The sequence below is a fragment of the Brassica oleracea genome, chromosome C9, assembly GCF_000695525.1.
Source record: "Brassica oleracea var. oleracea cultivar TO1000 chromosome C9, BOL, whole genome shotgun sequence".
Taxonomy (NCBI): Eukaryota; Viridiplantae; Streptophyta; class Magnoliopsida; order Brassicales; family Brassicaceae; genus Brassica; species Brassica oleracea.
Window position 1 is genome coordinate 37,876,384 of NC_027756.1, and position 15,628 is coordinate 37,892,011.

Below are 15,628 nucleotides of genomic sequence, written 5' to 3' on the forward strand. Positions count from 1 at the left end.
TAAAGAATTATATATATATATGTTTTATATATATATTATACTTTATATCAGTTTTACAATATTTTTACGAATTAAATTTATTATATTAGGTACTGGAATTTAAAAACTTAAATAATGTTTTATTTTTGTAATAAATTGTTATTATTAAAAATTTCGATTATTTTTAAAATTTTATTTTATTTACGGATCAAATCAGATATTCTTTAAAATTCTAAAATATTTTGGATATCCGACTCACTGAATATCTAGGTGGCTAAAGATCGAATTGACACGAAATGCTTCCAAATACCCAGATATTCGATCTGTGTCCACCCCTATTTACGGATATAATTTTATTTTCTTTATATAAAAAATGACTAATGTCAAAGCCCTTTTTATTTTAAATTAATTTTAATTTATCTTTCATGTATTATTTTAAACAAAAATGTCATTTAATATTAATTAACAATATCTTTATATATTTGTCAACTATTTTATATACTTTTTACATACACATACATGTGCACCTTGATGTTATCACCTTGTAACTAAGTATTCACCACAACTGAAGTATCTAATTTTTTTTTAAAGTTGAAATATTTTTTCTTAATGCTTCTTTCACTACCGACCAAATTGTAGCGAAATAATTTGTCTTAATAATTTTCTTTTCTTTTTCTTAAACTATTATCTGTTTAGAAACTATAATATGAAGTTCGACATGACGACTATGTAAAATTTATAACATGAAAATAAACAAATAATACTAATTTTTGGTTTTTACCGGAAAAAACAAAAACAATCAACATTTTAACCGAATAAACTAAAATAAATATTAATTTAAAATAATAGTTATATTTTAGAAGATTAAAAACCAAAAAAAAAACTTAAAACCGAACCAATATCCAGACTAAACAGATTTAATATCTTTTTATTAAAAATAACGAAACTAATAATCACATCCTGCGTCTTGCGCGGGTTATTACCTAGTTCTTTAGTATATACAAGTGGTGCTGGAAGTACTACGTTAATCATTAGTACCTAAGATTAACTCGTTTTTATTTCAAACACCACGCAAGTTTTTACTCCAAGTAATCGCATTTTAATTTCTTTTATAAACGCCTATATGTACCTCAACGTAAGCAAATAAGCATGTGCATGTACATGCCCATAAAATGGTATTCAACTGAAATGAGAGTTAAAGAATGATACGCCCCTCTCCCCGATAAAAAATAGATCGCTTGAAACCTTTCTTTGCCTTTTTAACCACATTTCACGCGTCAACTCGTCTCGATCACAACTATAAACACTAAGTCCACCCTCTCCTCAATTTCTCACAACACAATTTCGCTCTCTTCCTCTTCACATTCACATAAACAAAAAAAGAAGAAGACAAAGAAAGAGACAAAGAAGAAACGAAGAACTATATCTCTCTATCTCTTGAGCTCTAACTAACTCACAAAACACACTCATACATCAAGAGAAAATGGCTCAATTCATGAAGATATTCGTGGCAATAGCATTCACAATCGCAATCACGGTCGGCGTCATTAGTACCACGACCACGACCACGACCGCAACATTTTCACTCCAAGACCCTGTTAAGGATCTTACACCGCCAGGCGCCGTAAAGATCAGACCGAGTCGCTTCTTGGCCCAAAAGGTCAACGAGGGCCAAGGACCTAAAGCCCGAAACCCTAATGCAGCTGACCATTGCAACAAGGAGCCAGAGATCTGCAGCAGCAGCTATTACAGCACCGGAGCAAACTCTACAATGGCTTGTTGCAACAACAAGTGTATGGATCTATCAGCCGACGACAAAAACTGCGGTGCATGTAAGAACAAATGCAAATTCGGGCAAACGTGCTGTCGCGGTCAGTGCGTTTACGTGGCTTACGATAAGCGCCATTGCGGTGAGTGTAACCATAGATGCAATCTTGGCGAGCTCTGCGTCTACGGTCTCTGTAACTACGCGTGATGAATCAATCATTCATTACCGTAAGAAAAAAAAACAAATTTAAGTAAAATATAGGGATAATTTATTTACTTGGACGCTAATTAAAGAAAAGGTCGTTCCAATTAATTATTTACTTCATAATTGATTAAGTGTTGTGTTGTGTGTATTTTTGGATTCCCATAATGTTTTGAGGGGTATATAAAAAAGAGATAACTTTTTCTACTTTTAATGTCTTCGAATAAAATGGAACATCTCGTTTCCAGTCCTATTGCTGTTTTTAATAAGTTTATATAAGAGTGTGTATTATATTATATACACTCGTAAATCATCAATAATGTTGTTATACTTATACATAAAATAAAATCTCTTTCCTCTCAGCACATCTTGACATTTACAGATGTACATAAAAGTATATATGATTAGTACAAACTGATAGATGACATAGTTCTAAAGAAAAAAATTGACATAAGAAAATATAGAAGACTCCATTGCTTCTCTTATTGAGTCTTTGACGGGCTTCGAGTGACATACATTAGCAATTTGTCTTCTTCTTATGGAAGTTGCTGTGTTTGGTGTTTCAGAGGTTCGGTTAAACTTTGCTCATGGATTCTCTGTCTGATCTAGGCGTGACTTGTTCTCTTCGTAAAGCTCTCTACCTAGGCATTCAACGGTCGTTTTTGACCCAGTCGCTTTCGAGAGTATATGTTTGGTTAGGGTTTTCTTGGATCCTTTCTTGCCACAATATGAAGTTTTGGTTGCTTGGGTTTCTGAGGTGTTTCCTTTCAAGGAGAAAGTGGTTTACTGGTGGTTTGGCCGTGGACATTTTCAATAAGTATTTTTCATTGAATTTTTAGAAGTTAAGAAGCTTTGCTCGACGGGGGTCTCTGCAGATGTGTTTGGATTCAGTCTGTTTTTTCTTTGGTTAATCTTTTGTGTCCTCTGTATGCAATGGCGGAGCCGAATCTTTTCTTACCGGGATCAAAATATGTATACAAAATTGTTTAGTAATTACCAAAAATATTTCTATATATTAATTTTCATTTTAAAATATTTTTATAAAATATTTTGTAACTTAATATATTTTGTAACATAAAATACTTTTCCATAATAGATCTTATAAATTAAAATATTTTAATAGCGATATATAAATAAAACTAACTTTAAAATTACTATAATTTTCAAAACAAAAAAAATTCATGATAAAAATCAGTCAGTTTAAAAATCTTATTAATCAAATTCATGAAATAAATCAATTAGTAAACATTTTCTCATAATTTAATAAAATCTAAAATGGCATCTAAAATTGTTAAAGGTGATTATATGAAACAATTTTTAAGAAATCCAACTTGAATATATAAAGTGTTTTACCTTTTTCAGAAGAAAAAAAACAGTTAAGAAAATAATAGAAAAGGTTAACAATTACTTTTTCAAGTTTGATATTTGTTTTATGTTTTTGGTGAGAATTAGTAAATAATCAATCATCTACAACCCAAAACCACGAAAACCTTTTTCCCACAAAAACCCCTCAAAAATGCATTTTTGCGCAAAACCGTAAAAACGCTAAAACGTTTTTTTCTGCCAAAACCGTGAAAAATCTATTTTTCCGCAAAACTGCAAAATGTATTTTTTTTCAAAAACGTATTTTCCCGCCATAACCATAAATTGCATTTTTTTGCCAAAATCGCAACAACGCATTTTCCCTAAAACCACGCAAAAACGCATTTCTCGCCAAAAATGCAAAAATACATTTTTGCCAAAACCACAAAATTTATTTTCTCACCAAAACCATAAAATTACATTTTTCAAAACCCAAATTTATTTCCCGCCAAATCCATATTTTAAAATAATTATATTTTGATTAATTAATAAAAATTAATCTAGTTTAATAAAGATAAAATAATAAAATAAAATATGATTAAATCAAAACAATGGTATATAAGTCATTCGCTTACTAAACTCATATAGATGAAAATAGAGATGAACAAACGAACATAAGTTCATTTAAATGATCCATCTAGATCCATTTAGATGAACTATTTGGATGAAAAAACGAACAGTCTCAGTAATATCCTGGATCATTTAAATAAATCATTTGAGTGGACGATGACAAAAGGACAAACGAACGTAGTTAACATGTGGTTCCAAAGAGCCAAAAAAATATCCTGAGATTATTATGTTTATTGTCCTCAAACTGTTTTTTTTTATGATTGGATCTCTAGAATACATTAAAACCGAATGTTCCATCAAACATTTGTTACTAAGAGAGAGAAAAAAAAGATGAGAGCGGTGCGTAGGAAGTACTTACCAAGAGGTCCAGGGAAGATGATCTGCTGACTGCTGGTAGCAGTTATCTCTTATATATTAAAGGAGAAGCATTGTAATAATGCGTTCATACTAAGCTGGACATATGTCACGCGTATAAGCATTGTAATAAATGTTTTCACACTAAAATGGACACATGTCATATGTATAGAACTTCTCAGCCAAACTCTACATAAATATGTTCACACTATATACTTTACTTTTTTAATATAAAACTCACATGTATGGTTCTTCTTTACGTTATTTTTACTGTTTACGAATAGAGCTGGACAAATTATTCATAAATTTTGATTCGATTCGTTATCCGTTTTGATTCGAACCGAAAAATCTGGATATCCGTTACTCTACGAAGCAAATCAAATACTAAAATGCAATATCCGTAAAAAAAATGCAAATCACAAATATCAATATTTATAGGAACGAATATCCAATTTGATCTGTTATATGCATATATATACATATATTTAAAGAATTATATATAAGTTATATATTATAGTTTATATAAATTTTACAATATTTTTGTTTTTAAATAATTCATTTTAAGAATTTTATTTTTCATGTATTATTTTGAAAAATATATAATTTAATATTAATTAACAGTATTTTTATATATTTATCAACCATCTTTATATACTTTTACATATACATACATGTGCATATTGACGTGATCACTTTATAACTAAGTATTTACCACAACTGAAATATCTAATTTTTTTGGAAGTTAAAATAATTTTTTTTCTTAATGCTTCTTTCACTATCGACCAAATTGTAGTAAAATGATTTGTCTTAATAATTTTTTTTTTTTTAACTATTATCCGTTTAGAAACTATAATATGAAACCATTGCTTTAACATCACGACTATCTAAGATTCATATAATGAAAATAAACAAATAATAGTAATTTTTTATTATCACAGGAAAAAAAACCAAAAAATCAAATAAATATTGATTTAAAATGATAGTTATATTTTAGGAGATTAAAACAAAAAAAACAACCTAAAACCCAGATTAAACATATTAATGTCTGCTTATTAAAAAATAACGAAACTAATAATCACATATTAGCTAGTTGTTAATGTAAAGAAGAATCAGGTGACCGTAACACAAGTTCTTTGTGAGAATTGATCAGGAGGGACGACTGAGTCTAGAATTGCTACCAAGAGTTGATAAAATATTAAGCCTTTTTTCAAAAAAAAAAAGAGTTGATAAAATATTATTATTTGGCCCGTTCGACTTGAGCCAAACACTCTAAATGAATGAGAGGGTCTTTGAGGCTTTTGTTTTAGGCCCTAGTTCGGACATATTGGAGTAGTGAAGCAAAGAGGCAAGCAAGAGCATACAGTTTCCTCCTCTGCATCACCATTGACGAAGGTAGAACAACTCCATCACTCTCAAAGCTTATACATTTGCTTACGTAAGTGCTTCCTCACCTCTCTCTGTCTCTTTCTCAGTCGTCTTCACCCTCGGTGGGTTAAATTTTCATTTTTCAATTCTTTTGATGTTCTCGTCAAGTTTATGTTTTATTTTTCTGCCCGTTTGACTTGAGCTAAACCTACCGATCTCAATTGCAAAAAAGGCCCTGATTCTGGGTTTTTAAAACCGTCGATAATGTGTAGCTGTTTCAGTCACCAAGGACATGCGTTGTAGGTGTTCGATAAAATGTCTTTCAGAAATCAGAAGTTAACTACTCTGGAGATTTGTATTCAAATTCATGTTTTTTTTTTTTTGGTTTGCCTTCTGTAGCTATATGTTTGGTATGTCACGATAGAGGTGAATCGCTAGTGACTAGCTCCTTGTCATTGCATTGCTTGGTTCATAAATCTTTGTTAAACCTTAAGTGTGTTCATATGTCACTCTGTTAATTTGGAGATTAATCAAATGCTTTAAGTGCTATATGATTGGATCTAAACAGAAACTGAAGAAAGAATGTTTTTTTTTTTTTTTGTGGTTTTGTAGAGTTGCTGGGTGGACAATGAAGAAGGGAGTACATCCACAGATGCAATGGATCTCTTATGTGACACAGAGCGGTAGATTGATGCACGTCATGATGACAAGGATCCACCATGTTGGCAAAGTCTATCACTTTGGTGCTAAGCGTCAGTTGGCTCAAAGCATTGGCCAGATTGCCAAGTTCAAGCGCAGGTTTAACGAGCTAGAGGAAGAACCTTCCCATGAGAATAACATCGACAACCAGAAGAAGTAACTCTTCTTCTTCTTCTCTCTCTTTCCTTTCCTCAGAAACCAAATCTGAACAAGGCTTAAGACTTTGCACTTTTGCTCAAGGCACTATGAACCTTGCTTTTGTTTCTTATGATTGATTTTCACAGTTCTCGAGTCGCACTGTTTCATCAATAAAAAAATTATTATTATTCTTTGAGAACACTGAATCATTCACACTATTCTTTGTTCCATATGATCAAACCAAACAACAAGGTATCACATAGCATGTAATTCAAACAGGGGTTTAATATGGTTACGTAACATCAATAAGAACTTTTCTTACGACAGAATCAAACTACGAGATCAAAACAGTGACAGTGTAATTCAGACAGGGTAACATGACATAACTAGTGATACATTTTATCTAGTAACTGGGGAAATTGGGGTTGACATCAGCTGCCCAAGCCTCAAGTCCTCCAATTATATCCTTAGCTGAGCTAAAACCAGAATCACGAAGATACTGAACAGCTCTCTGTGAGTCATTCCCGCGCCTGCAAACAACGTAGAGGCTCGGATTTGCACAAGACCCTGAGTTAACATGGCCATCTTCCTTTTCTTTCAGAGCTGAAGTAAGCTCGTTTAACCGAGCCTCTAAGTTTGCAAAGGGGATGTTGAGTGAATCCGGGAGAGAGACAATCTTATAGTGATGAGAAGGTCGAACGTCTAGAAGAACATGTCTTTCCTTCTTTTGACGGATTTCTTTGAACTCTTTGCTACTGATTCTTGATTCTGCAGGAAGTAGGTTCAACGGGCCCTGTGATCAAACCAGTGCACGTTAAAATAAATGTTGTTGAAAATGGGTGCGAGAAAAGAAAGAAAGAAAGAGAGAACAATACCGCAGATAAAGGAAACTGAGTGAACTCCTCATAGTCAAAATCCTTGAACTGCTGCTTATTGAAAGATGAATTGTCTCCACAAACTGTGCACTGCGCTGACCTGCCTCTGATCTTGACCTGTGAGACTTGGTTAGTTTTTTAACCTTAGATTGAGTTTAGTGACGAAAAAGAAAATGCAAAGTGTTAAAAACATTACAATGCGGATCCTTGCAGATAAAGCGTCAAAAAGAAGCATTCGTTCAGAGAGTGGTTCGCCCACCATGCTAGCGAGTTTGATAGTCTCTAGCGCTTGTAGACAACCAATAGCACCCGGAACTGAGAGAACCAAAAAACACAATTCAAGAATTAAGAAACGGTAGAGACTTGTTTTGCGTTAGAAAAACAAGAAATAAAAACAGCCATTCATGTACCTACTCCAAGAACTCCACTATCAGAACATCTCTGGCACGCTGTTGTCGGTGGAGGAGTTGGAAATAGACAACGGTAACACGGGCCTCCTTTATGATTATAGACCGTAAGCTTGCATACAAGAAAAGGAAATCAAAATTGTAGCTTAACACCTAGACAATGACTAACACAACACAACAACTTAGTTTGTCATATTTAAGATACCTGCCCCTCCATTCCAAGCGCAGCACCTGACACCAGAGGCTGTGTACAAGTCACACATCAATACTTGTGACTATGACTATGTATAAAAATGGAAATCACAAAAGAGAAATCATAAGACGGCTTCACCTTTCCTAAGAGTACACAACAATCGCTGATCATGTAACGGCTTGGAGGATTGTCGGTTGCATCTACTATGATATCATATCTAATTTACGCAGTCACGGAAACAAATAACCATATCTAATACTCTACTGAAACTTTCTATAGCATGTCTACATATCTAAGGATACTGGCTGAGGATTTCCAAAGCATTGGATGTGCGAAGAGCTTCTACATATTCATCAATCTTGATCGTCGAGTTTATTCTGGATGTAAAAAGAGAGTAATAAGCACATTGATAAGACCAAGAGAGTAGAGGTGAGCATAGTTCTCAAAAGTATATTAATCCCCAGGGAGTTTGAATTTACGAGCGACAAGCAGTAGCAGCAGATTTCACTTTGGGATGACCAATAAATGCTTCCGTGTGTATAACCTGGAGGATAAACAAATCAAAAGAGATAGCAATAAGCACAAGCTACTTTTGTTCATCTCCCGGATCATAGAAAGTGCCCAAGAAAAGAAAGAGCTGCCAGAGAAGAATTTTCTCAAGTCTCGTACCTGCCTATGCATATTGTTGAGTTCTACAACATCATGATCGATAATACCCAATCGACCTAGAAGAATACAATCCAAAAGATGATCAGCAAATCATAATCCAGATAGAAAGCAAAAGGTATATAATTCTATTGATATATGTCAGTTCGATAGAGGGTTTTGAGATAAGAGTCTAACAACATACCAACACCACAAGCTGCGAGATACAATAACGCGGGTGAGCCAAGCCCTCCAGCTCCGATGACTAGTACTGAAGACTTCAACAGATTTGACTGCCCTATACTCACACACACAAAAAAAAAACAGAACAGAAACGGTTCAAGAAAGATTGGTTTTGAAAAAAGACATTAGCAGAGTAAACAAGCAAACTAGGTATTGACAAAATGCAAATAGTCGCATACACAACATATCTCACTTCGCCTTAACACTATACTACAGACGAGACATCAACCTTCTCCCTTATAAATCCCAAAAGGCGAGATCACAAGAAGCAATAAATACTAACCAGATTTTACTTTAAGCTAAGCTTCATACTATATATCACTCAAGCATCAGTAAGTTTATCTCTGAAAGATCAAAAACCTACTAGTGAAATCAACGCAATCAAAGGGAAACAAAAGAAACCCAACACAAAGTTTTCATCTTTCAGCTCCAATCATCAGTAGCTAGAGAGATGACTCCAGAAAGACAGTTCAAAACAGAAACTTTTAACGTAATAAGAGTTGCATTTTGAGTGTTTGGGAGCAAAGTACCTTCAACACCAAACGAAGGGAGTAACAGTTGGCGACTGTAACGGTAAATCTGATCAGGAGACATCCCATGTTCAAGCCCGTGTTCAATCTCCGCTGGAACAGAGTAACCGTTAGATACGGCGTCGCACCGTTCAACCGCCGCCGTCTCTTGGAGCTTTGCTTCGAGAGCAGAGATACGGTGCTCGATTTCCGCTTTCTGTAGCTTTAGCTCTTTCAGTTCACGGACGATTTCCGACGAACCCCCACCGTTCGCCTCCATCCCGGTAATGGTAGACAGTCAGAGGAACCCTAGAGCGGCAGTAAAGAAGACGACGTCAGTCAACGGGATAATACGTTGACTGTTTTTATTCATGCTTTGAATCTGTGTCCACGTGTCACATAACGGCGTGTTTTTGTTTCTATACTGACATAATAATACCCCTGGGCACAATACATTTAGGTACGGCTTTTTCGTCAGTCTTCTAGCAAAATACAAGAATGGCTTTTCAAATTTGTAAATGTTCATTGGCATTGAAGATGCAGATTCTTGTTCATGTTGAATGTACTGTTCGGATAGATTTACATCATCCCTCAGTGCCCATTAGACAATAAATTATGTTCATTACTATGACACTCTAGATTCTTCCTCGTAAATAAAGAGACACATTCCTTGTAAATAAAGAGACACGTCTCTTTATCGATGGAGATCATCCTCTCTTTTTTATTTAGACTTAGAAAACATCCTACAAAGATTTTATACATTTTGATTCACTTTACATTAGAAATTATTCATGCAATGCGATCATTGATTAATAAAGTCTCTTGGATGTTCTTTTTCTCATTTGATTCTATGAAGATTTCTCCTAAACCTCAAGAATCTAATCTTTATCATTAGATTATTTATTGTATGATTCCAACAAACAAATCCAGCATAAACACCGTTTTTGGGTCAAACAGTTGGCCCTAAAAAGAGGGGGCCAAAGAGAACTATCTTCAAAGAATATCAAACTTGGGAAATATTCTGATCTAACTTCTCCTCAAATTTCCAGTCTGGCAACAAACCACGAGGGTTTCTATTAGATAAAGGAATAAGTTTTCTCATGAAAGCTTTGCTTTTGATGTACCCACCAAAGAGCCATAGATTTTCATAGGGCTTACCCTATCCTCTCGTCGCTCTTAAAGAGTCTGTGGTGATAAGAGTCTGTGGTGATGCTTCGGTCTCAGTCCTCCGGTGAAGCTTTTGGGACTGCTCGAGCTTCTTTTCAATCCATGAAACACAATTTTTCCAGATGCGCTAAGATGGACTGGGTTTGTCGAAGTCAAGCGAGAGACTTAGAATTTCATCAGTAGGAGGACGATGACAGAGATCGATGACGTCGAAACCACAACTTCACTGATAAAAAACGTTGAGAAGAACAAACAGAACCGCTTGGACGCCATTGATAGACAGGTCAACAGCTCTGAGATTACTCAGGAGCTTCATGAAGAGAGACGCTGCGATAGTTCTTGATCTGGAATCAAGCACACGTCTTGTTCGACGAATTGATTCATAGAGCTTTTAATTGCGTTGCGTCTCCTCCTTCCTCCAATGGCACCATCGCTACGACACCTGCGCCGGCTATTTCTCCAGCGAGTTCGTTTTATTCTGATAAGGCCTCTGTCAATTCTAAGGAGATGCTCACACGCGATACGTTTGCGACCAAGGTGGTAGAACTTAGACAAACACGAGAACGTCTACGTCAGGATGCGAAGAAGGCTCCATCATCAACAAAGATGGTCTACATGATTCAATGATTCAATGCTATCTACGGCTCTTGATCCTGAGTTCTCTACACGATCTCATCAAGCTTTTGTTCGAGTCTCAGCACACTAGTGAAGTCACGGCAGTCTAGTTTTGATCTCGACAGTGCGCGCATACCAACAAGACGACTTGACGCGCCGACTCCACCATTTCATCTACACATGGATCGCAACAATACCGCGAAGACATGTCCACCGTGGTGATTTGATTGTGACGGTTCGTTCATAATGGGTATGTTCATGATGATGTCTATGACGACTTGTTCTTGGCAGTTAGTCGATTGACGCTTCATCCATAGCAACTTGCTATGTGGTTCAGAACACGGTCTTCACAGATCGTTCGCGCAACCATCCCAGAGTAAGAAGTCTGATCAGAATTAGAAGTATGTCGATGAAAGCTCGCCCGAGACGGTCCGTCCATGACACTTCATTTATGGCAACCTAACCATGATGGCCCGTTCATGACAATCATCATGGGTATGTGCCTAGTTCATTGTCTCATAAACCCTATTCGTAAAATTCGCAGAGATCGATTTCATCACTCTCTACGAACTTGGAGGGCTTACTGTTGGGGGTGGATTTACATCCTCCCTCAAGGCCCATTAGACAATAAATTAGGTCTATTACTATGAAGCCCTAGCTTTTTCCTTGTAAATAAAGAGACACCTCTCTTTATCAAATGAGATCATCCTCTCTTTTCGATTTAGACCTAGAAAACATCCTACAAGGATTTCATATATTTTTGATTCACTTTACATTAGAAATTATTCATGTAATGCGATCTTTGATCAATAAAGTCTTTTGGATTTTCTTTTTCTCATTTGATTCTATGAAAATTTTTCCTAAACCTCAAGAATTTAATCTTTATCTCTAGATTGTATGATTCCAACAAACAACACCAGCATAAACACCGTTTTTGGGTCTAAAACTTTGCTTCGTCTATATTTTTAACATCAATTTTGTTCTCACACAGAGGTGCAAAGTTGGCGTCTAACAGCTACGAAAAATGGATAAAACAAACGGTTCTTGTCATGTCTTAAGAAAATTATAGGTTTCGGTCCGGAATTTCTTGTACTCCCTCCGTTTTCTAATATAAGTCGTATTATAATTGTGCACACAAATTAAGAAAATCATTAATTTCTTACATTTTCTAAACAAAAACATCATTAATTATTTACCTAACCACAAATCAAGCAATGATAAATAATAAAATTGAAGATATTTTATCATTGGTCATATAACATTAACTGTTAATAAATTTTACATAGAAAACTAAAAACGTCGTATAATTTGGAACATAAAAATTTCTCTAAAACGACTTATATTAAAAAACGGAGAGAGAAATAAAAAAAAAAAATTGTTCCCACACATAACAATCGGGATGGTCAATGTACCAAACCACGGTCCCATGTCTGGACGTTCTTGTACAGTTGTATGTGGTCCGCGCTGTGACATGAAACATTGACTGCTTTACTATATCCAAGGCAAAAACCATAGTCAGTGTTTTATGATTTACTCAGATCATGTATCCCGAAGCCCATTTAAGTTTAAACCACTACGGCCCATCAAACTAACACGTAAGACACACACGTGGCATCATAACCATAACCCCGTTGGTGAGACACCATCATGCATAAATTTTATAGTGGGAGAGAACCCAACTCAACTGATCAGATAAAACTCCATCTATGGTTTGATCTGATCTAACTTTGCAGTTTAAAAGTGACCTCTCCCCGAAGAAAATCAAAATGTTGAGAACTTATGTGAATCCAAAACTAATCTCCAAGCCTAATATAACATCAACATGTCTTTACTCTCTTTACCTTAAGGTATAAATATATATCCTCGATAAGCTTATATTTATTTTCATAAAATAACTAATTACATATATATAAAAGTGTGTGGGGATTTTTTAAAATTTCTCTACATGTAGAGAGGAAGTGCGAGTGGAGGGAGGGAAGAAGGAAGAGCTCCTTCTACAGCGGAGGAGTTCACGAGACAAGGTGTTGCGAGCCAGACTGTGGAGAAGACGTATGACCGAGCAGAGGCGACGACCAACGTATCCAGTAATTCTGAGGCCGAGATGGAGGAAGTGAGAAAGGCGGCGTATCAAAAGAAGAAAGAGAGTAGAGACTATCTCAAGAAGGGAAGTGATGATGATGATGATGATGATGATGATGATGATGATGATGACGTCTAAAGGAACATGATGAAGATGGTATGATGGAGATGATAATCTATGTTTGCATGTAATAAAAATAGTCATGTGTTTTTTTGTATATATCTCTCGAGTCATGTATAGAAGCAATGTTGTGTGTGCGCTTTTTGTCAGTTAGCATTGCTTGTTAAGTTCATTAATTTATCTTCTGGTTTTGTATCAACTACTATAAAATAGTTGGAAAATTGTTAAAGTTATCATATTCATAATTGCGCTAACTCTTTTATTCTCATTTTTTAAGAGGAGAAAAGATATTTATAACTATGGGATTAATTAATCTAGACTTAAAATTTAAAGTTGAGATGTGGGTTAGAATTTTTGAAATGTAAAATTTAGAATTCTAATAAAATATAAATAAATATTAAAAAAATATAAAAAAAAATTTTAAATAGTTTCAAAAATAATTTTCGAATTTCGGAAAAACAAATTGAAAAAAATTCATAAAAATAAATTTATAAAAAATTGAAACTTGAAAAAATATAATTCTAAAACATAAAAAAATATTTTTTTATTTTTATTATTTTTTATTTATTTAAATAATTATTTATTATATATATATATAGCAAGTGTATAAGATTTTTTTTACTTTTAATAAAAAATGTATTTTTGAAAATGTATTTTTAGTGATGGTAACATAAATAATGGTACCAAAATAGTTCTGATCACCCTGTTTTAATAAATTGAGGTTTACAGTTTTTCTTTTAAAAATTCTGTTATTCTTTTTAGTAAAATTAAAAGTCAGTTCCCAGTAAAAGAAAGCAAATGGAATTTGACTGCTTCATCAAATATTTCAAAGATTGATAAATAAAGAATCGAAAGATCCATATAAAAACTTATAGAGGATTCTGTTTAATTGAATTGGTAGTAGTTATGAACAAGCTTCAGGGCAGATGGTCAATCTAGACAAGTCTACTATTACCTTTGGGAGCCAAGTATATGAGCATACTAGACAAGATCTTATTAATATTTTGGGCATCACAACTATTAGTGGTGGAGAAAAAATATCTGGGTGTTCCTGAGAGCTTTGGTCGTAAAAAGAAACAAACTTTGAAGTATATTTATGACAATGTAGGTAACAAAGTGGCTGGCTGGCATAATAGATTCCTCACACCTGCAGGGAAAGAGATTCTTCTTAAAGCTGTTGCTCAAGCCATGCCTGTTTTTACCATGAATGATTTTGAGCTTCCGGTTTCCTTATGCTCTGAAATAGACAGTATATTATCTAAATTTTGGTGGGGATCTCATAATGGAAAGCGTAAAATGTCATGGGTATCATGGAAGAAAATGAGTGTTTCTAAAGCACATGGTGGGTTAGGATTTCGTGACATACGCAAGTTTAATCAGGCCTTACTAGCAAATCAAATTTGGAAGCTATCATCTCGTAAGCAGAGTCTTGTCTATCGAGTTTTAAAGCATAGATACTTCAAGAATGGAGACATTTGGAATGCGAAAAAGGGACATCAATCTTCATATGGCTGGAAGTCTCTTTTACATGGACGTGAATTACTGCTTCAAGGCACTCAATCCAGTATAGGTAATGGAAAGCAAACATGTCTCTCGGATGCTTGGCTGCCTACCTATCCACCAAGATGTCCAACTCTGTTTACCATATACCAACCCTAAGCTTCAAGTTAGTTGTCTTATTGATCAGACTACAAAGCAGTGGGATGAACAAATGATATATGATCTTATTGCTCAGGAAGATCATCATCTTATATATAAGATATATCTCTCTCCCTTGCAACCAGATGATCAACGTATCTGGCCGTATACCAGGAATGGAATTTTCACAGGAAATCTGGATATCATTTCATCAATAATCCAATAGAGACTCGACAAGATTTGCAGCCTCCTCTATCACAACACCCGGACTTAGCTAAAAGTATACGATGCCTAAAATTCAGCACTTCGTATGGAGACTTCTTTCCAAAGCTTTGGCAATCAAAAGCACTCTCAATCAACGACATATACCAGTAGATCCTTTCTGTGCGAGATGTTGTACGATAGAAGAAACACCAATACATTTGTTTTTCAATTGTCCTTTTGCTCAAGAGGGTTGGCGTCTTCTTGGAATACCAATGACACCCATAGTAGATCATACTATTTCTTTGGAAGATAAAATCAGACATATCTTTCAAATACATAGAGACGAACAGTTAGACAGAGCAACAAGATGTACTCCTATTTGGACACTGTGGCGCCTTTGGAAGTGTAGGAATCAGTTACAATATAATCAAACAAATATTCAGATCTATTAGAAACATAAAGAGTTATAAGAACAACTTTTCTTATTAGCTTTAGA

General features: G+C 34.7%; 4 protein-coding genes across 5 annotated transcripts; 3 read left to right on the forward strand and 1 right to left on the reverse strand.

Annotated features, from left to right (window-relative positions):
- The first annotated feature begins 1,275 nt into the window (after positions 1 to 1,275).
- On the forward strand, positions 1,276 to 2,122 carry LOC106317344 (stigma-specific STIG1-like protein 2). Its single transcript, XM_013755172.1, has one exon. It carries the CDS (start codon positions 1,463 to 1,465, stop codon positions 1,952 to 1,954), a length of 492 nt encoding a protein of 163 aa, XP_013610626.1. The 5' UTR covers positions 1,276 to 1,462; the 3' UTR covers positions 1,955 to 2,122.
- Positions 2,123 to 5,523: 3,401 nt separating this feature from the next.
- Positions 5,524 to 6,637, forward strand: LOC106319322. Of its 2 annotated transcripts, none has more exons than XM_013757606.1 (2): positions 5,524 to 5,626; positions 6,212 to 6,637. In XM_013757606.1, the coding sequence occupies exon 2, from the start codon at positions 6,228 to 6,230 to the stop codon at positions 6,456 to 6,458; it is 231 nt and encodes a 76-aa protein (XP_013613060.1). In that variant the 5' UTR covers positions 5,524 to 5,626; positions 6,212 to 6,227; the 3' UTR covers positions 6,459 to 6,637. The 2 variants fall into 2 exon arrangements, with proteins under 2 accessions (XP_013613060.1, XP_013613059.1); XM_013757605.1 differs by having other exon boundaries at positions 5,532 to 5,669.
- A 5-nt stretch (positions 6,638 to 6,642) lies between these two features.
- Positions 6,643 to 9,662, reverse strand: LOC106319321 (adenylyltransferase and sulfurtransferase MOCS3). Its single transcript, XM_013757604.1, has 11 exons — positions 9,330 to 9,662; positions 8,762 to 8,854; positions 8,581 to 8,636; positions 8,391 to 8,455; positions 8,214 to 8,288; positions 8,050 to 8,128; positions 7,924 to 7,962; positions 7,722 to 7,830; positions 7,508 to 7,626; positions 7,312 to 7,428; positions 6,643 to 7,229 (listed from the first exon to the last, which is right to left on the reverse strand). Exons 1-11 carry the CDS (start codon positions 9,586 to 9,588, stop codon positions 6,840 to 6,842), a joined length of 1,401 nt encoding a protein of 466 aa, XP_013613058.1. The 5' UTR covers positions 9,589 to 9,662; the 3' UTR covers positions 6,643 to 6,839.
- A 3,108-nt stretch (positions 9,663 to 12,770) lies between these two features.
- Positions 12,771 to 13,423, forward strand: LOC106317535 (transcription initiation factor TFIID subunit 9-like). Its single transcript, XM_013755341.1, has 2 exons — positions 12,771 to 12,937; positions 13,042 to 13,423. Exons 1-2 carry the CDS (start codon positions 12,857 to 12,859, stop codon positions 13,306 to 13,308), a joined length of 348 nt encoding a protein of 115 aa, XP_013610795.1. The 5' UTR covers positions 12,771 to 12,856; the 3' UTR covers positions 13,309 to 13,423.
- Positions 13,424 to 15,628: the final 2,205 nt, after the last annotated feature.

Excerpts from the sequence above, each read along its gene's own strand:
- LOC106319321 (XM_013757604.1), bottom strand. The coding sequence starts at position 9,588 with ATGGAGGCGAACGGTGGGGGTTCGTCGGAAATCGTCCGTGAACTGAAA. Across the intron at positions 8,289-8,390 it reads GCTGCTACTGCTTGTCGCTC|AATAAACTCGACGATCAAGA; the intron begins GTAAATTCAAAC and ends TTTTACATCCAG. Across the intron at positions 7,831-7,923 it reads CGCTTGGAATGGAGGGGCAG|CTTACGGTCTATAATCATAA; the intron begins GTATCTTAAATA and ends CTTGTATGCAAG.
- LOC106317344 (XM_013755172.1), top strand. The coding sequence starts at position 1,463 with ATGGCTCAATTCATGAAGATATTCGTGGCAATAGCATTCACAATCGCA.
- LOC106317535 (XM_013755341.1), top strand. The coding sequence starts at position 12,857 with ATGTTGAGAACTTATGTGAATCCAAAACTAATCTCCAAGCCTAATATA. Across the intron at positions 12,938-13,041 it reads TTTACTCTCTTTACCTTAAG|AGAGGAAGTGCGAGTGGAGG; the intron begins GTATAAATATAT and ends CTCTACATGTAG.
- LOC106319322 (XM_013757606.1), top strand. The coding sequence starts at position 6,228 with ATGAAGAAGGGAGTACATCCACAGATGCAATGGATCTCTTATGTGACA.